General features: G+C 40.4%; 1 protein-coding gene across 10 annotated transcripts in view; it reads left to right on the forward strand.

Moving 5' to 3' along the window:
• PHF21A (PHD finger protein 21A) overlaps positions 1 to 21,630 on the forward strand; it is a 195,422-nt gene that overhangs the window by 132,255 nt on the left and 41,537 nt on the right. For 8 of the 10 annotated variants that reach the window (XM_082627639.1, XM_082627635.1, XM_082627633.1 and 5 more), the window contains 3 exons: positions 10,721 to 10,909; positions 17,611 to 17,862; positions 19,064 to 19,153. In XM_082627639.1, the coding sequence (XP_082483765.1) occupies positions 10,721 to 10,909; positions 17,611 to 17,862; positions 19,064 to 19,153 (531 nt within the window). The remainder of the gene's footprint in view (positions 1 to 10,720; positions 10,910 to 17,610; positions 17,863 to 19,063; positions 19,154 to 21,630) is intronic. The other 2 variants (XM_082627634.1, XM_082627642.1) reach the window with 2 other exon arrangements.

The following is a 21,630-nucleotide window of genomic DNA, read 5'->3' on the forward strand; positions in this document are numbered from 1 at the left end:
CTCTAGTGTGAACTATGGATTTGGGGTGATAATGATGTGCCAACATAGAGTTCATCACTTTTAGCAAACGTTCTGTTCTGATGGACTGCTGATAGAGAGACTGTGGGTGGTGGAGCAGGGGCTATGTGGGAATTCTCTGTACTTTCCACTCAGATTTTTTTTTTAGCTGTTTTAATAGGTGTGTAGTGATTATATCATCATGGTCTTTTTAAAATAGATTGATTGACTGATTGATTTTTGGCTGCGTTGGGTCTTCATTGCTGGGCACGGGCTTTCTCTAGTTGCGGCGAGCAGGGGCTATGTTTGCTGCAGTGCACAGGCTTCTCATTGCGGTGGCTTCTCTTGTTGTGGAGCACGGGCTCTAGGCGCGCGGGCTTCAGTAGTTGTGGCTCGTGGGCTCAGTAGTTGTGGCTTGTGGGCTCAGTAGTTGTGGCTCCCGGGCTCAGTCATTGTGGCTTGTGGACTCTAGAGTGCAGGCTCAGTAGTTGTGGCACACGGGCTTAGTCACTCTGCGGCAAGTGGGGTCTTCCCGGACGAGGGCTCGAACCTGTGCCCCCTGCACTGGCAGGAGGATTCTTAACCACTGCGTCACCAGGGAAGTCCCTTTCCACTCAGTTTTACTGTGAACTTAAAATTGCTTTAAAAAATTAAGTCTAGGGGCTTCCCTGGTGGCGCAGTGGTTGAGAGTCCGCCTGCCGATGCAGGGGACACGGGTTCGTGCCCCGGTCTGGGAAGATCCCACGTGCCGCAGAGCGGCTGGGCCCATGAGCCATGGCCGCTGAGCCTGCGCGTCCGGAGCCTGTGCTCCACAACAGGAGAGGCCACAACAGTGCGAGGCCCACGTACCGCAAAAAAAAAAAAAAAAATTAAGTCTATCACAGATACAGAGAACAAACTAGTGGTTACCAGTGGGAAGAGGGAAGGGGGGAGGGGCAATATAGGGGTGGAAATTAAGAGGTACAAACTATTAGGTATAAAATAAGCTACAAGAATATATATTGTACAACACGGGGAATATGGCAAATATTTTATAATAACTTTAAATGGAATGTAACCTTTAAAATTGTGAATCACTATATTGTACACTTATATATATTGTATATCAACTGTACTTCAGTGAAAAAATAAATTTAAAAAATAAAATAAAAAATGAAAAGCAGGCTACAATTAAAAAAATTGTCTATTTTAAAAAAAAAGGGGGGGCGTATTTTATGTTCAGTACAAAGTCCTCTTCTCTTTTGGCGCTGCACCTCAGTAATTTTGTTGGATGTGGAAACTGGAGAACAGTATAGTAAAGAGTGAACTACACCTTCAGTACTAAAAAATATGCTAAAAGAAGATAAAAGTAACAAATCATTTTTACTGTGGCCATTCCATCTTTTCTGAAAGTTAGAGTATGTGCTTGCGTGTGTACGTGTGTGTGTGTAAAGACTTGAAATATTTGTGTAGAGATTTGTGAATTGGATTTAGTAATTTTCATAACCTAAGAAAAATGTTTTTCTTCACACCTCAGATTTAATAAAAATTTAAAAATTTTAACAAAATGCTTTGTTCATGCTTTTTTTCCTATATTGCTGAATCTCTCTCTCTTTAATAAAATTTCTAGTACTGACAGTTTAAAACAAAAAAAATCAAACCTGCTCTGAAATTCTGAAAGATGAGTTCAGGTTTCTTCTGTTTCTGATGCAGAAAACTGAGACTAAATACAAAGTAGTGCAAATCGTCCTCTGTCACGTGTCTTGGAAGGTCCAATCCCTTGAAGTTGACTATCCCTCATCTTGGCAGACTACGTAGGTGATAGAATTGCTTCCTCTGTTGTTTTATGTGGGGTCTTGTCAGAAAGTAAATATGTAACACTGTTCATTTTTTTTCTTTAAGCGATTGTAACAGTACTTGGTGATAAACTACTGAAATGCTGAATACTTTTTGTGAAATTAAGAGATATTCATTCGTAGCTTTGGAACTTTTTAATCTACGTGTTTATCCTATTATGGCAGATGATAAAAAACATGTTTTTAAGCATCAAGAGTATTGTTCAGGTTGTACTTTTGTTAAAATACTTATTCATGGGGCTTCCCTGGTGGCGCAGTGGTTGAGAGTCTGCCTGCCGATGCGGGGGACACGGGTTCGAGCCCTGGTCTGGGAAGATCCCACATGCCGTGGAGCAACTAAGCCCGTGAGCCACGGCTACTGAGCCTGCGCGTCTGGAGCCTGTGCTCCGCAACAAGAGAGGCCACGATAGCGAGAGGCCCGCGCACCTCGATGAAGAGTGCCCCCGCTCGCCGCAACTAGAGAAAGCCCTCGCACAGAAACGAAGACCCAACACAGCAAAAATAATAAATAAATTAATTAATAAAAACTCCTACCCCTAACATCTAAAAAAAAAAAAAAACGATAATTAAAGGGAGAAATAGACACATCCCAATCACAATCAGAGATCTCATGTCACTAAATTCCTACCATTTAAAAAAAAATACTTATTCTGAATATCAGTGTTTAGTGATTTAGTTAAATCACTAAACGTAAGGTAAACATTACATTTTATCAAAAAATATTTTCTACCTGATACATCCTGCCTGACACAGTATATTGTTCTAATACTCTTGTCTGTCTTTTTTCTCTCTTTTAAGCAAAAACTGCAGAATTGAGGATTGTTAAAATATATCCTTGCCTTTGGAAATGATTGATCCATGACTTAGTACGTGTATTCTGTGTAGAATTTGGTTAGATAATCTATTATATTTACCTCTCCCAGAATCTGATTATGTCTTGTGTTTCTGTGAAAAGAGGGCTTTCTACATTATCTCCAGTGTACCCAGGGCTTGGAGTAAGCAAAACAATCTGTTGTATCTGAGCAGTATTTTGTAAAATAATACAGGTTTTTGGTTTCCTTCTTCCGTTTCCCTCCCCCCATTTTAGGATCATTATTGTGCTTAAATTGTATTTTCATATCCAACTTGTCAGGAACAGCTACTGTGCAGCCATTTCCAATCATATTTCTTTTGTGAGGAAAACCATAGCAGCTTCAGGGCAGAGCAGTGAGAGAATTTCTATAGTGTATGGGACAGCTCTGACATTAACAAGGCAATACTGCTTTTTAAGTTGTGGGGTAGAGCCATGGAATGATGAATGACAAGCTGGTGGTATGTGCAGGTTTGTAACAGATAGTTACAGAGGGCCATGCATTTTACTGAACTGGAGTTTAATTTACAAATTAATAGCCTTTGTGTTGTATCTCACTGTGGTACAAACACAGTGATCCAGACACTTTTTTATATTAGCAAGCAGCTAAATTGCGTAGATTATAAATGGTTCTTATGTTTTTTTCTGCTGTTCTCATTACTGTATCTAGGGTCTTTGCTGGGTCAGGCTACATTTAAATTGGACATCTATTTTATGCATTCAGAATATGGCCCTGAACCACTAATGGAGGTATAAGAAATCTGGGCCATACCTAGATTCCTACACAGGAAAATATTCCCTAATGACCTTGATTTCTGAGATAAAAAGGCAACAGGTAGCATTCTTTCTTTTTTTTTTCTTTTTTTTTGAAACTTTTTTTTTTTAAGGTAGAGTTTATTAATTAATTAATTAATGTTTGCTGTGTTGGGTCTTCGTTTCTGTGCAAGGGCTTTCTCTAGTTGCGGCGAACGGGGGCCACTCTTCATCGCCGTGCACAGGCCGCTCACTATCGCAGCCTCTCTTGTTGCGGAGCACAGACTCCAGACGCGCAGGCTCAGTAGTTGTGGCTCATGGGCCCAGTTGCTCCGCGGCATGTGGGATCCTCCCAGACCAGGGCTCGAACCCGTGTCCCCTGCATTGGCAGGCAGATTCTCAACCACTGCGCCACCAGGGAAGCCCCATTCTTTCTTAATTGTACTTTTTTTGGTGATTCTCGTTTAAAAAAAGAGCGAGGTTTGAACAAACATAAAATGTTTGACTAGGTGTTAAAAATAAAATGATTGAAAGATAATTGAAGGGCTTCCCTGGTGGCACAGTGGTTGAGAATCTGCCTGCCAATGCAGGGGACACGGGTTCGAGCCCTGGTCTGGGAAGATCCCACATGCCGCAGAGCAAATAGGCCCATGAGCCACAACTACTGAGCCTGCGCGTCTGGAGCTTGTGCTCCGCAACAAGAGAGGCCACGACAGTGAGAGGCCCGCGCACCACGATGAAGAGTGGACCCCGCTCACCGCAACTAGAGAAAGCCCTCGCACAGAAACGAAGACCCAACACAGCCATAAATAAATAAATAAATAAATAAAATTTTTTAATTGGGAAAAAAAAGAAAGATAATTGACATTGAAAAGTCACATTTAATTAGCTGCTGCTCTTAACTGAAAATTCACACTAGAGAAATTGTATTTTTCATGGGTTATCATCTCTGAATTTCACATTGCCCTCAACAATTTCCTAAGCACTCCCCACCATTAATTCATTTGATCTTCAACATCTTTCTGAAGCAAGCAGGACAGTATAGCTTAGTACTTCAAAGAAACATAGAGAACTTAAATGCAAGCAGACTGGGTTCTGATTTTGGCTTCGTTCGTCTTTTATTATAGAGAAATATATTACAACTACCATTCCCAGCATGCAGTGCTCTTTTTTAGTCTGTCTCTGTGTTGGTACTATTTTGTCCTAGCATCTGGGTATGTTACATATTGAAGCACTGTAGTTCTCCAAGGACCCACCTCTCTTGAGTAAACAGCTACACTTTTTCTTGTTTGATGCAAATTAAAGACAGTCCCCAGGTTCTTAGAAGGGTTCCTAGATTTAGACAGAGTTTGACTATAGCAGTCTTAGCAGTCGTTTATAGTCATGCATAAGGAGTTGGGGGAAGGTGGGGTTGAGTTTACCTATTAGAGCATGAATGAGCTAAATAAGAAAAAAGTAAACTGCATTTCAATCAGGCTGTCAAATAAAGGGTCTAATCCCCAATGGAAATGGGATATAAATCCCATTGATATGAATAAAAGGTCTAATCTCCTGTGGAGATGGGATGTAAAACCTTTTGATGTACATATCAGTGTGTGTAAGTGTGTGTTTGTGTGTATTTTGAAGGAAGAGTAAACCCCAAAGAATATTTTTTTAATTAAAGAAGCCAAAGTCTAATCAGTATCATGACTTATGCATTCTCCACCATCTGTTAAGCATCCATGTAGAGAATTTTGAACTTTACTGAAAAAAAACCCTGATAATTCCAACTGCTGCTGTTCCTTAATTCATCTAAATTGTACTGTTCAAATTCCATGACACCTTGTGAAGAACTATAAAATATCTATGTTCCCAACTCTCTATGACCAAACAAATCCTCTTTAGTAGACAACATACACAGTTCACTGTATAAGATGAGGTTGTAGATACTGCTCTGTCAAACAGGTAGTGTTTTTCAAGAATATATTCCTTTTAAAAAAGGCTTATAAGGTTAGAAGCTATTTGTCTAATTCTAACCCTGAAACTGAATATCGGAGAGTTTGGGGGAAAACCTTCTAGTGCCTTACAAAATGAATGAAACAATTATTTTTATCTAAGTATGCATGTATATGTGTGTGTGTATACACACACACACTTTTTTTTTTTTTTTGGCCGTGCCACACAGCTTGCGAGATCTTAGTTCCCTGACCCAGGGATTGAACCCGGGCCCTGACAATGAAAGCCCTGAGTCCTAGCCACTGGCCTGCCAGGAAATTCCCCTAAGTATGTTTTTATAGATGCTGCCACCAATATTTTTCCTCCTACTCCCCTGTCAGAATTCTATCCTGTGTGTCTCCCCTAAACATTCCCTCTAATAACTTCAGTACATATCCTCTCATTGAATTTCAGTAATATATTACATCAAGAAGGAGCTTATTTTGAGTTTATTGCTTCTTGTTCCTGTGTCTTTGTTCATAAAATGGTGGAATCTTCACTTAATTTTCTATTTCCTTTAAACAGCACATACCTTTTACTCTGGATTGTAATTTTGTCATTAATGTTATGCCAGTAACATACCCTATTCTTTAGAGGATAATTATGAGGCAGCATTCTGAAGACTCATGTAATCTCTTTCCTGCATCTTCAGTGTTGTTGAATATCGGTGTTACTTATAAATACAGTTGGTTGACTTTCAGTTGGACAGTAGAAAGGTTTTTTTTCCTCCTCTCTTCTCTTTGGGTAAATTCTGATTTTATGAACAAATGTAAATTTCTCTTTGTTAGTTTTTATGCACACAAAAAATGTAGTGTCCCTGGTTTCATTTGGGCAATTGGTGAGTCTGAAGACCTGGAAAGATTTTTCATTGCATTTTAGGTATGAATATGGGTAGGGTTTGTTCTTGACTTTCTGGATTTGTGACAAGTTACAAGTCTACCAGTTTCTGGTATGAGGGGGAAGGTTATACTTTCTGATTGTGTGGTGGATCTTAGAGGAAACAGGATGGATTTTTAAGGCAGTACTGTGTAGGAAGATGTCTGGGTGCGTGTGGCCCTCTCATAATTGATTCAAGAACAGATAATGCTGAGTGGAACACAAGCAAGCTTGAGTGACTGTGTGGAAAAACGGAGCCTTGAAGCACCAGCGTCCAGTTGTGGAGGACAGGGCTTGTGCCTGCATTTGTTTTTTTTTTGCGGTAGGCGGGCCTCTCACTGTTGTGGCCTCTCCCGTTGCGGAGCACAGGCTCCGGACGCGCAGGCTCAGCGGCCATGGCTCACGGGCCCAGCCACTCCGCGGCATGTGGGATCTTCCCGGACCGGGGCACGAACCCGTGTCCCCTGCATCGGCAGGCGGACTCTCAACCACTGCGCCACCAGGGAAGCCCTGCATTTGCTTTTGAGAGAAGATTTCTAAAATTTGTGTGAGGATTGGATGGAAATAAATTGGTGGCTCGATTGGAGGGGTAGGGGCTGTTCTTCCACCACTCCATCTCCCTTCTGTATTGACCAAGGCCATGGCACTTGAATGATTGACTTCCATAGCAGAAAAATGAACCCGATTTTCTGTTGAATCGGACTGATAAACTTTTGTGTTTTTCTTTGGAATCTGTCTTGCTGTCGTGTGAACACATTGATAGTATCGCTGAATGTCACAATATTGATCACGGTGACTACCTGTCTCAGAAACTGTGACTTCAAGTGTCAGAGGCTCTGTGAACCCTTCTGCCTGAACAAGCCCTGATGAAACCTAGCGATGCGAATGTCAAGGGAATTGGAGGCTTGGAATCACATTCTGGGTTTATGGAGCAGTTCTTGACAGATGAATTGAGCGGGGCGGTACTTGCCATTCTGGATGCCTGGCACATTGGCCTGTTGTTTATAGAAAATATATTAAGGAGAGAAGGTAATAAATTGTTAACTTTTCTCTCTCTCTTCTGCCTTCATTCTTTCCAGCTTTTCCTTTTTCCTTTCTTTTGTTCCCCACCCTCCTTTTAATTTTATTTTTTTAACAACTTTATTGGAGTGTAATTGCTTTACACCCCCCCCCTTTTTTTTAGCCCTCATTAACTTGTTAGTGAGTGATGAATGGCCAGTTTGTGAGACTTAGCCTTTTCTGAAAGCTTCAGGATAACGTTACAAGATAATTAGCTATGTTTAAAGGTCTCCTTTATATGTGAACAACATTGAAAATATCCAGTTGTTTAGGCCAGTATAACCTTCATCAGTGACCAGCAGAAGTCATGATTTCTTTGTTTAAGACAAAGAAATGGTAGAAGAATATAGTCTCACTTCCTGTGGAGATGAGGCTTCTTAAGAACTTTGCTTGATACTACAAGCTAAAATTTATGAAATATTATAGCTGTATGCTCTCACCACCACCCAGAACTGGTACTGACCCAGATCAGGGTCCTGCTGGAGTTAATGTGACTGTTGTATTTGCCAGAGCTGCAAGACTGAACTAGAACAAGACTGGATTGTGGAACCTAGAAAAGCCAGCTACTGCACAGGGCAACTCTCCTTTATTCATCAGTCCTTAAAAGAGTGTGCAGGGTCTCTACACCTGAGGAGCGCCTCCACTGCAGAGCTCACCTAACTTTAGATCATTGGTTTTCAAAATGCAGTGAATAGTTTATTTGACAGAAGGCATCAGTGCTTCCCCTGACCCTTGATTTTTAAAAAAAATTTCATAGACATGCACAACTATATTCTGGGTATTCTTCTAGTCTTCTGGTGAACACAGCAAGGACTGCCAGGGCAATGCATTTCTGAGTGGCTCTCTGAAATATGCCAGTGCCTTCTTTCAAAGAAAGCATTACCCACCTCATATGATCTGACCCGTGTCCAATCTGCACAACTCTCTCTCTCTTCTTTTTTTCCTCTTCTCAAGGACTAATGAAAGTTTGCGAGTGTTTTGATCCCATCTCCCCTCCTCGCTTTGTTTCAGGCCCTGGGGGAGGAACAGTTGTGAATGCATCGTGACTCACTGACTCCCACGTTTCTGATTCTGGTTCTGATTGGTTGTCACCTTGCTCTAGCCATATGGCTTCAGAGTACTCTAGCCTGCGTCCCTCTCTTGTTCTTTCCCGTACTGTTCCCTTCTGTTGTATAAAACACTGGGAGTGGGTTCCAAGCTTTGTCTCTTGCTTCTAGTTTAACCCGGTTAGGCAGTAAGTAGGAGAGCACACTGTATTTCCTAAAAACGGCTATAGAGGAGAAAAAACACCCTTTCCTTTTGTGCCTGGTATAGTAATTATTTAGTTTCCTGTGCTGTTTTTGTTCAAAGTTTACTTTTTGGGAGGTGTCACATTTGTGTTTGTATTATTTCCTCCTGGTTTCTCTCCTCCCCCTGATTTGAGCTGGGGGGGGTTGTTTTTGTTTTGGTAAAGGGACTAAGAATGATGCTGTACTTTAGCTAGTTTGTTAATATGTTTGATTAATGCTGATTAATATGTTGGGGAGGGGACTGAAAGCAACTCTAAATAATTACTTAATTGTTAAATGTCTTATTGTTCTGGCAGTCACCAAGCAATAAAGCCTACATGTGATACTCAGAGTTATCCATGCCACCACTACTGTTACTTCCCCTTCTCTTAAACTATATCTATTCAGTTACTCTGAGTTTTACACTTGAGAAATAGGATTTTGAAGACTTGAAAGTTATTTTTACAAGAATTTTTTTATTAATTTGCATTTTTAGTATTCTGCAGATGGTTTCTGGAAAGACTTTGGACTCTACATCTTTTCTTTTTAATATTTAACTGCCCAAAGAGGTGGTGCTAGCAGAGTACAAAGTATAGCAGAGCCCCCCCCCCCCGCCAAATTGGCCTTCATGTGATATTTTCATTGCCTAAAAAGAATAAGTAATAAAAATATTAAATTTTTTCTCAAGAATGTATTTTGTATTGACTTAAAGTTTTTAAAAATCCATTTTGTAAATGTTTTAATGTTCAAATATGTCAAGGAAGTAACCTGCAGGTTTGGATTCTTTAGAGTGTGTAGTGAAGTTGGTTAGAATCATAGGCAGGAATGTGAAATCAACCCGGCCCTTATGGTTTCACTTAACCCCTTATTTAAAGATCTTCATTTACTTCTTCTCTATTTAAATCTATATGAGAAGACAGTAATCTATTTTTGTCAGAAATAACAAACCTCAGCTGGTGAACTCACTTGAAAGTGTAGGCGAGGAGTGCTGCTTATACTTTCTTCCAGCCATTAGGGCAGGAGAGTCAGAACCCAGGTCTGACCCCAAATGGTTATTATATTTTCTTTGAGCCATTTGCTGGTCTTTGTTTCCATCACTTCACACATCATGTGAAGAGAATGAGGACATTTACTTAGCCACCATAGTTCTAGATGCAGAGTTTAGTTGTGAACAAAATAAATCCGTACCCGCATGGAGCTTACCTTTTGTTGAAATGTATTATTATAGTAATGAAGGTTTCCAAATGCACCATTTTCTTGGATTTCAACAAGGACAGAAAATTCAGAAAACCTTAATTAAAAATTTTCATCCCGTATAGCTAAAACACTACTCTCCCTAAGCAAATGTATGTGTTTTCATAGATCCTGTCCCAGCAAAGCAGTGCTCATGAGTTACATGTTTCAGTTATTTACAATGTCTGTTGTATATATTGCATAGGGCTGGATCAAGGTTTCTTTGTTTAAAAGTCTGTTTAATGTTTGAAACTGCCATTAGATACATGATGTTTGTCTGATTAACAAAAATTACTGTAGTATAACTGGTATGTATGTTATCAGATGCAAAAAAAATAAATAAATGACCAACAGTGTGTGCCACCCATAGTTCCGAGTACTTTACGTGAGGCAGTTCGGTACTCGTAAGAATCCTAAGGATATTGTTAATCACCTCATCTTTCCAGAACAGGAAATTGAGGCACAGATAGGTTAAGTGGCTTGACGAACATCTTATAGCTGGTAAGTAGCAAAACTGAAATTTGAATTGAGGCAGTATGTTTACAAAGTTGTGTCTTCACTGCTACGTTATACTGCCCTTCCAGCCCAGCGCACTAAATAATAATAGTCAAGGAGTCTCAGCTCTGCTGTGTGACCTCCATTAGCTTTTCTTCTCATCTGTGCCTCCGTTTCCCCTTATGGATTGATATAAAACGTTACTTATGCCATGGGTTTCTCCTCAGTTGTCTAATGTGTAACTTTTAGATGTAACAAGATCTAGAATAAGCTAGTTACAGAAAAGACGTCAGAGGCCTATAGTTGCTGCCTATTTCTGTACAGCTGAGATAGAACAATATTCTGATAGCTTTTATTCTGTTTTTTGTCCTCCTTCGTAGAAAAGAGTAGTTGAACAGCTTCGGAAGAACCTGATAGTAAAGCAGGAACAACCAGACAAGTTCCAAATACAGCCTTTGCCACAATCTGAAAACAAACTACAAACAGCACAGCAGCAACCACTACAGCAGCTTCAGCAGCAGCACCTCGCCCAGCCGGCTGCGCCCTCTCCCAGCCTGACTGCGTCACAGGTACAAGTGTGGGTGGAGCACCTCGGGCGTCGTGCTGTGGGCTGGTGTGCTATGGGTCACGGGGAACTAGGTCCTCTGTCAGACTACGTTGACAGCCTCAACCAACACTGAACAAAGGTTATGTCGGCTACTCTTGTATACCGTACTGGGATGATAATCACTTGACATTCATTGCCCGAAGGACATGACGTTACCAAGGAGTAAAGGTTAAACTGATGTCCCATGTGTCCAAAGAAGGGGAAAAGGTAATCAGGGACGACGAAGCATCACTTCTCTGTATCAGAACAGAAGTAAAGTCTGCTTTTGAACTTCTGGAAGTCTTTATTTGCACTTGTTCTAAAAGTCTGTGTGACTTGACCCTCAGGAATCGTTTTTCTGGAATTCGTAGCAATTTTAGGTGTGGAGATATTCCAGGATCAATCAGTACCCATGGAACCAGGTAGAAAGAGGCATTTAGAAGGTGGTCTATTTCATAGACGTGAAATATTCAGTTCCAAGTCCAGTTCATCTCATATGAGAATATGTATCTGTTCTCATATACTAAAGGAAATCTGAAATGGAAGCTACAGGTCAAAAGTAGTACTAAGGAGTGGGAAGCCTAATAATATGCTAATTGGTGTAGCTGTGCAAATGATTTTACTGAAAAGGGCATTTATACTACCGTATAATGTAAGGATATTGAGGCAATCAAGACACACAAAAAGGACATATTTGGGAATGTTTCTATTAAGAAAAGTATTCAAGCTTGATCTCCACATACTGATATGTAGTGTGGGCATACCTTTTAAAATGGGACACTTGAGCAGTGGTTCTTGATCTTTGGAGGTCCCAGACTGCTTTAAGACTCTGTTGAAAGCCATGGATTCCCTCCCTGGAAAAATACACACTCACATCTAATACAGTCATTTTTGCACATGGTTTCAAAGACGTCGGGATCTTCTGAAACCTAAGCATGGACACCTCTCACCCACCAACACCATCTTCACTGTATCTATATGTAGAGAAAAAGATTTTAGTTTACTTGGTTAGTCACCACTTATGGACATTGGGCTGGTTCATATACAATATTTTGCAAATGAAAAATACATTACTTGCAAAAATACTGACGATTACTAAAGATAGTGAACAGTTAACAGAGGTTACTATATACTGGCATTCCCCTAAGCACTCTACATGTATAAGATACACAGTCCTCACCCCATACCTACTAAGGACAGTATTATTATTATCCCTGTTTTTTAGAAAAGAAAACTAAGGCACAGAAAGATTAAGTAATTACCTAAAATCATATATCTATTATATGGTGGAGCCAAGATTTGAACCCAGATGTTCTGGTTAAAAATTCTGCCCATTCGCTACTGTAGACTGCCATACAATACCAAAAAAAGAAATGCCAACATTATATAAAATGCCAAAGAAGGAAAATGAAGAATCCCTGTTGTAAATCAGGTAGCTAGAGTGGCCTACATCATTTTTACCCTAATCTCCAAGGCTATTTGGAAATTAGGCATTCAAACTGACTTTAAAACCCCCCTGACCAGCACTTGTATTTATTCTAAAAGATTGCCTATCAGTTTACTTCTTTTGGAGTTTTAAACAGAGTTGGATTGGTTGTTCTCTTCTCAAAGTACAATTTGATCAGAAAGTGTTTACATGGAAGGAGTGTGGTAGAATTCATTGTTTCCTGGTACTAGGAATTTTCTCTCCTAACCCATGGAAACTGTCTGTTCAAGTACCATTCCATATCACACAAATCAGAGAAAATACTTATATTACTTGCAATAGCTATTTCCTTCCCTGGTAATCTGAGTTCTATGCTGCTTTGGGATGGTAATAGTGAGGGGCCTCGGGCTATCCCCAAAACAGTGTTATGTGGCATCCCTCCATCTGGTAGCCCACCTGATATATTTAATTGATGTAGCTAAGCTTGTTTTATATTATTTTGTTTTGTTTAATGTTAAAAGCCATAAGATCTCTAGGTTATTGGGTTTTGTTTTTATAGTAAACTGTCAATCATTATTTATCACGTGCTCCTTATATGAGGGCTTCTGGTATACAAGGAGGTAGTAACGGTCCCTGCCTAGAATCTGGTAAACTATGATAATTATTTTCATTCATTATGTAAATATTTATTGAGTCTCTACTATACGCAAGCTCTCTGCTAGGCAATGTCTTGTAAATAAGACAGAATTTCTGTCTTCAAGAACTTAACAAATTTAGAGGAGAGGAAGATGTAAAAGGCTAACAAAGAAGAATAAAATGAAAGCACCTGTGAAAATACCAGAGGACAGTAATATTGACTAGAAGGATCAGAGAGTGCTTCATAAAGGAGGTGGCTTTTGATCAGGGCCTTGACAGATAAGTGAGATTTCAGTGACGGAGCAGAGGGGGAAGAGCATCAAGGTGTAGAGAACAATGTGAACAGAAGTATGGACTCAAAAAAGTAAATGCGTGTCTTGGAAATAGCAAGTAGGCTGATGTGGCTGGAGCGTGGAGTCCAGGAAATGGTGGAGAGGGATATAAACCAGAAGGTAGGAAGAGGCTAGCTTGTGGAAGCCCTCCAATATGTGGCAGAACTTTTGGGGGTTTTGGCAATCATAGGGAGTCATTAAAGATTCATGAGGTCAAGGACAAATGGGAAGTTTAATATACGGCATATACTAAATTTCTAAGTCCAGAAAGGATGAACTATTTTTTTTTTTTTTTTTTTTTTTTGCGGTACGCGGGCCTCTCGCTGTTGTGGCCTCTCCCGTTGCGGAGCACAGGCTCCGGACGCACAGGCTCAGCGGCCATGGCTCATGGGCCTAGCCGCTCCACGGCATGTGGGATCTTCCCGGACCGGGGCACGAACCCGTGTCCCCTCCATCGGCAGGCGGACTCTGAACCACTGCACCATCAGAGAAGCCCAGGATTAACTATTAATTTAGCAAGCTGCATGGGCAGGGAGGAAGTGCTAGGATGAGAAAGTGTTTTATTCTGAGTCAGGTGATTAGCATGTACCAGGTCATGGGGGAGTGGGAGGATCCATTCCCTTTACTTAGGTAACTCCGGCTTACGTTTGTATGTATATTTTGAAATTTTTCCAAACTACAGAAAAAAATGAAAGAATAGTTGAACACAGGCATACCCTTCAACTTAAATTCACAACTCTGTCATTTTAAATGAGTACAAATGTAAAGAAGCATGCAGTTAATAAAATCAAACAGAAAATGAGCCCTCATAGACAGAAGGGGGAGGGGTTCTAATGATAGTTGTCCGAGTGTACAACAGTTACCTTCCATTCAAAATTAAACAAATAGGGATTTCCTGGTGGCGCAGTGGTAAAGAATCCGCCTGCCAATGCAGGGGACACGGGTTCAAGCCCTGGTCCAGGAAGATCCCACATGCCACGGAGCAACTAAGCCTGTGTGCCACAGCTACTGAGCCTGTGCTCTAGAGTCCTCGAGCCACAACTGCTGAGTCCGTGTGCCACAGCTACTGAAGCCCGTGCACCACAACAAGAGAAGCCACCGCAGTGAGAAGCCCGCTCACTGCAACAAAGAGCAGCCCCTCGCTTGCTGCAACTAGAGAAGGGCTGTACGCAGCAATGAAGACCCAATGCAGCCAAAAATAAATAAATAAAATTAAAAAAAAATTAAACAAATAGTCTAAAATAGATGTGGAAGTTAATTAGAGCCCATAGTAATAATCCCTCTAAGTTCCGATTTGTACATTGGAGTTTATCTTTTTAAAATCAATACCTCATGCTTTGCAGGTAAAAAAAACCCAATAAGTTAGCAAAAAAATAAAAGGATTTTGCTGTTAGTGCTTCTTACCATGTCTTTTCTGCATTAACTTCTAGTTCATGCAGTTTGGGTTTTGTCCATAAAGAACCCCTTCATGAAACTGGGGAAACTGCTGTAATCGTTTGAAGGTGATCATACTTGGAGAGCATCAACCAGCCAAGAACCAATCACAGCTTCCATAAAAATAATTTTTTTTTGTTTCTGGGTACCTTTCCTCACTCTCTTCTCTTCCTCCTGCCAGAACAATTCAGAGGTTTTCATTAGGTTTGGATATCAAAATTCTAGATTCTCTCTGTCATCTAAACTCAGAACTCCAGGAGTTTGGTTTATGTTCCCTAGTACTTACAGTAGAATAAGCACCAGACCAGGAGTGAAGATCTAAGCAGTACCTGTGTCAATACCTGGTGTCAGTAAATGGTTAGCAAATAAATGTATTCTTCAAAAGCTTTTCATCAGTGCATACAGTACTAGGTCTTGTGCCTCTATATACAAAGAGAGTTATGTAGATGCTAGAATACATGGAGTGAAATTAGCCACAACCAAATATTTATAAAGTAGAATAAAAATGCTAACCTAACACGTGAACAGACTTGTTAGAATTCAGTGCTTTTTAGTGTTGAAGGTAATGCTAAGTATATAAATCAGGTGAGCTTGAGGTTTTACTCACTTTTTAAGAAAAATTATTCAAAAGATTGTTAATGACTTACCTGAATCAAGGATGTTTTAAACAAAAGTATATTGACCCTCTTTTAAAGTAGTACCAACATGCATGACTGTTTTTAAAATCCACGTCAGTGAGTTCTGCTGATTAGAGCTTTTCTTCCATAACCTGTGTTGGCACCAGGATTGAATGCTATCTGGTGTGGACTTGCTCACCACTTCAAAAGTTCTTTGTATTTAAATGCTTTAACTGGATGGAGAGAGCTAATATCACACTGGGTTAAAAACACATATTAAAAATAGCAGGTAATATAAAGCCAGTCCTGCTGCTACACTACTGTAACATTTCTGATGCTAAATAGCACTTAGCTTCTATTTGGTTTTCATCACTGATAGGCAGGATGACCTGCTACCTCCCAAAATAAATAATCATCAGTGTTCCCCCTTTTACTCCCGTTTCACACTTGGGAGGACAATGGCAAGGAGAATGAGCCATTCTGTATTGTTGACTTAGAGAAGAGGAACATATGTGGGTGATTTTTTTTTTTTTTTTTTTTTTTTTTTTTTTTTTTTTTTTTTTTTTTTTTCGGTACGCGGGCCTCTCACTGTTGTGGCCTCTCCCGTTGCGGAGCACAGGCTCCGGACGCGCAGGCTCAGCGGCCATGGCTCACGGGCCCAGCCGCTCCGCGGCATATGGGATCCTCCCAGACCGGGGCACGAACCCGTATCCCCTGCATCGGCAGGCGGACTCTCAACCACTGCGCCACCAGGGAGGCCCTGTGGGTGATTTTAATTGCAGGCATCAATAAGCATTGCTCATTAGGCTGTGATGGGATAGACAAGGCCAGATTATTACATCGTTTAGGTTAAAAGAAAAAAAAGTTATTAAAATATTAGATAATACATGCATGTATGTGTTTAAGGTAGAAAAATTCCTTAGAACCAAACAATACACAAGGGCTTGCATAGACACTGAAATAGAAATTCACAAATTCAGATCTGTTTCAGGGAGAGTGGGGTCCTTTTCCCTGGTCGAGGGCAGTGCTGTCCAATAGAACTTTCTGTAGTGTTGGAAAGCTCCACTGTCCAGTTTGGTAGCCACTAGTAATGTGTGGCTGTAAACATGTGAAATGTGGCTAGTGTGACTGAGGAGCTGATGTTTTAATTTTTATTTTGTTTTCATTAAATTTGAATACCTGCATGAGCCTATTAGCTACCAAACTGAACAGTGCAAGTAAGAAGAAAAAGGTGAAATAATATTAAAATCAGAACCAACAAGTTAGACCAGGTATATTTTCACATTTCTGAAACATCTCTATCTTGAGTGACTAGTAGCATTCGATAGGTGTGTATGCCATGAAATGAGGTTGTTTATATTTTCTTGTTTTGTAGCTGGCTCCTTTAATTACTCTAATAGAAAGTCTAGAAAAATACAGCTTCAAAGCTGCAGTATCGCTTGTGGAGCATCAGTCAAGTCCTCTCACCTCAGTTCAGACCCTGATCTCTAAGACTTTCTGAAACTCAGTGTTTGTTTCCACCTTGTCGCCTTTTTCTGGATCTTTCCTCACTTCTGCAGCAGTCCTCCAGAGCAAAGATTGTAGGTTGTGATTCATATCCCTTTGGTATCAAGAGCTGGTATTTACTATACTAGTTGGTTAATAGGTTTCATTATGTAGAGTTTGGGATTTACTGCCTTTGAGGCAAGAATTGTACTAATTCTTATGTGAGTTGCCCTTCCTCTTCTCCAGGGTGACACTCGAAAGAATTAAAAGACACTGTCGTTTTATCCCAGCCTTTGTGTCACAGGAGGCAGATATCCAGAATTAGATGATAGCTTTCTTCATATTGATGAGGTTGTAGCAATTAATGATAGAGATGGTGTGTACCTCATTGATTTGCAACTTATACAAAATTTAAATTAATTGAGAGCAAGCAAAGAATTAGAAAAATCAGAAGAAATAGGTATACTCATATTCTGCATCTGTAAACCCACCCCCTTCCTTGTTGAAAACCCTGTGCCCATATTAGTCTGCAGTTATTACTATGAACTTAAAGCTAAATTTGAGAACTCTGGCAAATTAGAGATTGCCTTTTCGTGTAGTAAGAACTGTGCTTTATGTACACAAAAGAAACGTTGTTATACCAAGAAACTTGACTGATTATGAGAATTATTGCTTTGTTTTCTTCTGGAGGCTAGCATTTTGTTTAGTGGGATGACACTTCAGCGTCCTAATGTCTGTTCTCCATGTCTCCTAGAAGACTGTAACTACAGCTTCTATGATTACCACAAAGACACTACCTCTCGTCTTGAAAGCAGCAACTGCGACCATGCCTGCCTCTGTTGTGGGCCAGAGACCTACCATTGCTATGGTGACCGCCATCAACAGTCAGAAGGCTGTGCTCAGCACTGATGTGCAGAACACACCAGTCAACCTCCAGACGTCTAGTAAGGTCACTGGGCCTGGGGCAGAGGCTGTCCAAATTGTGGCAAAAAACACAGTCACTCTGGTAAGCCAGCAGCTGCTACTCATGTGTGCCCACATGCGAGGGTTCAGGATATGCATTTGTAGAGTATATCCATCTTAAATGCTCCTGCTGGATTTTTTCAGTCTCCATCACTCTTCTACCATACCAAATTCCCCTTCAGGGCTGACAAGGGAATGTGGCATTCCTGCTGTCTATTTAAATAACTATAGAGGTGATCTTACACCAAGGATCAAAACTCTTTGAGGTATTATCTGAGGCCAAAGTATGACTTGACTTAAGGGGGGAAAATATCCTTCACAGAGGCATTTACACTGTTTCATGTATTTCTCCCTCTATCCTAACCACACTCCTTCCTGTGAAACTAGAGTGCTTAAACTCTCTGGTGCTATGTTACCAATTTGGGGAAAATGCTGTGAATTTTTTTAGTTCACTGTTCCTTGAAATTGCGCTCAGGAAGTACTGGAGTTAGTTGGGCACTTTAAAATTTTTCAAGAAACTCACAAATAACAGTGTCCATGTCCAGTGTCCATCAGAAAAAAGGTCCCTAGAAGGAAGAAGTACTTGAATAAAAATTGTTCTTGAGATTTCTAGGGTAAAACTGTCTAAAAACTGTTTTCAGAATATACCCAAATTGTAGTTTAAATGTCCGTTCTTAAAATGGAAGCTAAGAGCTCTTAGTGGCTTTTGAATAACGACCAGTGGTGAGTGAAACCAGAGGGCATTAAAGTGAAGCTTCACTACTTACCCAGGAATCTTTAGGGAAGTAACCAAATCACTCAGCCGGACTCTGAGAGTTAGCACATTCTCTATAGGAATAAAGCCATTCACTGTTATGTAAAGCTCTTATATTAGGAAAAAACCCATTTGTCCAGGCAGCAAGTTTGATTTTACTTTGGATCCAGTGTTGACTTTTAAAATACATAAGTGCAAGAGTTCTTGAATGTCAAAGGAAATTGTGTGATTGCTGAGCTTGCTGTGTTCTACATTAGATGTGTAAGGAAACAGAAATGTGGTTGGTTTACTTTATGAGGTAAAGCGTGCAAGTAGGAGAGTAAAAAAGTTTCTTAAGGCAGTGTTAATTCAGACTATTAATTCTACAATGAAAGCTTATAGAAAATATTATCTGATTGAGAGAATAATGATGCTGAAAAATACTTTAAGAATACCATCTTTGATATTGAATAATTATTTTCCTCTCTGATTTATTTTTCTCATTTTTTAGCAGGTTCAGGCAACACCTCCTCAGCCCATCAAAGTACCACAGTTTATCCCCCCTCCTAGACTCACTCCACGTCCAAACTTTCTTCCACAGGTGAGTAAATCAGTTGACAAGCCCAGTGATGGGTTAGGTGGGACAAAAATCCTTGTGGGCCCTTTCTAAGCAGCCTGTAATGCACTTGTCAGTTCAGCTGTATTCAGATTCCACTTAGCTAAGGATTCTAGCTGCTGATCTCTATACCATGAAGGAGCTTTTTTTTTTTTTTTTTTTTTTTGGCTGCACTGCACAGCATGTGGGTCTTAGTTCCCTGACTAGGGATCGAACCCGTGCCCGCTGCAGTGGAAGCTCCGAGTCTTAACCACTGGACCATCAGGGAAGTCCCACAGAAGAAGCTTTTTTTTTTTTTTCGTTGGAGCATAGTTGCTTTACAGTATTGTGTTAGTTTCTGCTGTACAGCCAAGTGAATCAGCTTTATACAGCTATATACATATATCACCTCCTTTTTGAATTTCCTTCCCATTTAGGTCACCACAGAGCATTGAGTTCCCTATGCTATACATAGGTTCTTATTAGTTATCTGTTTTATATATAGTAGTGTGTATATGTCAATCTCAATCTCCCAGTTCATCCCACCCCCACCCTTTCCCCCCTTGGTTCTCTACATCTGTGTGAGAAGAAGCTTGTTTTATCATCAGGGTTTCTTAGCAATGATGAAAGGCCGTAGCAGAGGGATGTAAGGAAAGGGAAATTTTCCTAAATTTAAAATAATTAAGATAGTGCCATTTTAAACCTTACAACGTTGACTTACTGGAAGAATTTAGCCAGAACTGCCTGCCAGTGGGGAAGGAACTCAGTTACCACTTCTTCCCCACAACCTCCCACCCCACCGGCTGTATGCCAGGGAGAGTAGGGAAGGAGACAATAGTGACACGAACTGGTAGGAAGCGTTTGGTTCTACTCTGGAAAGTGATGACATAGAGCATCCTTCTTAAACACAAAGTCTTGATGATAAAGTTTCAGACTAGGAAACTACACAGGGAACTTTCTACCTAGACCCAAGCAACTCTACCCATATTCTCATGAGAGTATTCTTCCAGCAATTGGCTGAACTCACCATTCTTATGGCAGAATGTCATGATTGTCCCAGTCTGGACCTTGAGAGGAGTTGACTTGCCTGGTAGAAAGATTGGGTGTTCCTGTCTGAAGCCTCAGCTTTCAAGCAAAGAGAGAAGGAAAGGATGTGTGTGGTCAGTGGCCATAAGTGATTTCTGAATTGCTTCTGGGGAGGGGATGGGCAATGCTAACATAAGATTATTTCAATCATCTATCAGATAAATTCTTAATGAATACCTTAGGTATCAAAAGAGCATTAAGAACTATGGATATGAAGTTTTCAGGATAGTTCTCAGCCTCATAGAGCTTCAGACACATGTACAGGCAATTACTGTGTCCATTATGGGAAGTACAGGGTAGTCTGAGAATACATGGGAAGGACAGCCAACTCATTCTTAGAATATTACAGAAAGTTTCCTTGAAGAGTTGACATTCCATCTTAGACCTAAAATCCTAGTGAAGTTAGCTTGAGAAAGTTTTGGGGGAAGAAGAAAAATGTCCCAGGCAGAGAGAAGAGCCTATATGCAAGTCCTCAATGCAGAGAGACATGTAGGCTTAAGGAACCAACGGAAATTTGGTGTGGCTGAGCACAGTGGGCCATGTGGCTGACTCAGGCTAGAGTAAGGTGAGGCTGGAGAAGCCCATAGGCCAAAGCCTTTGGAACCTTGTAGGCTATATAGGAATTAGGGCCTTACCTAGGAACGGTGAGGATCCATTAAATTACTTTCAAACAGGTATTTGACATGACCAGATTTTTGTTTTAGAAAATTCCCTCTTACCACTGTGTGGAGAATAGATTGGAGATTGTCAAGAATGTGGCAGGAAAAATAGGACATTGTCAGCAATAACAATAACTAATATTTAGAGAATCTTGCTATGTGCCACTTACTGCACTAGGCACTGTACATGGGTTATCTATTTTAATCCTCACAACAACTCTGTGAAAGTAGGTATTCAGGTAAGAATCTAAGGCTTAGTCTTTGTTTTTCAAACGGTGGGGCATGACCCATTAGTAGGCTGTGAAATCAATTTAGTGGATTGTAACCAGAGTTTTTAAGTAAAATGAACAAAACAATAGGAAATGTTAGAGTATGTAGCACATAAGTATTGTTTCATGAAGTTTTTATGTTATAGAGGTATAGATAAATATCTATGTACGCGTATTGGTTACAGCGTGAAACATATTTCCTGTTGTGTATCCGCAGCACACACTCTAGGGTTGTCTTAGATGCAGCTAAATATTCAGACTCACAAGACTATCAAAGGCCACACTTGGCACCAGTCTACTTGGAATGATACAGGACAGAAACCAGAGCTTGCCAGCAAGACGGCTTCTTCAGTAGGAATCCCTATAGCAGTCCATATAATAGTCTCTACGGCTATCCAGGGACTGCTCAGGTACAGGGAAGTGAGATCTTTATCAGGTCAGTGGGAGAGCCACCCTAGCACAGAAATCT

Source organism: Mesoplodon mirus (genome assembly GCF_964341445.2).
Source record: "Mesoplodon mirus genome assembly, chromosome: 7".
In the NCBI taxonomy this organism is placed as follows: domain Eukaryota; kingdom Metazoa; phylum Chordata; class Mammalia; order Artiodactyla; family Ziphiidae; genus Mesoplodon; species Mesoplodon mirus.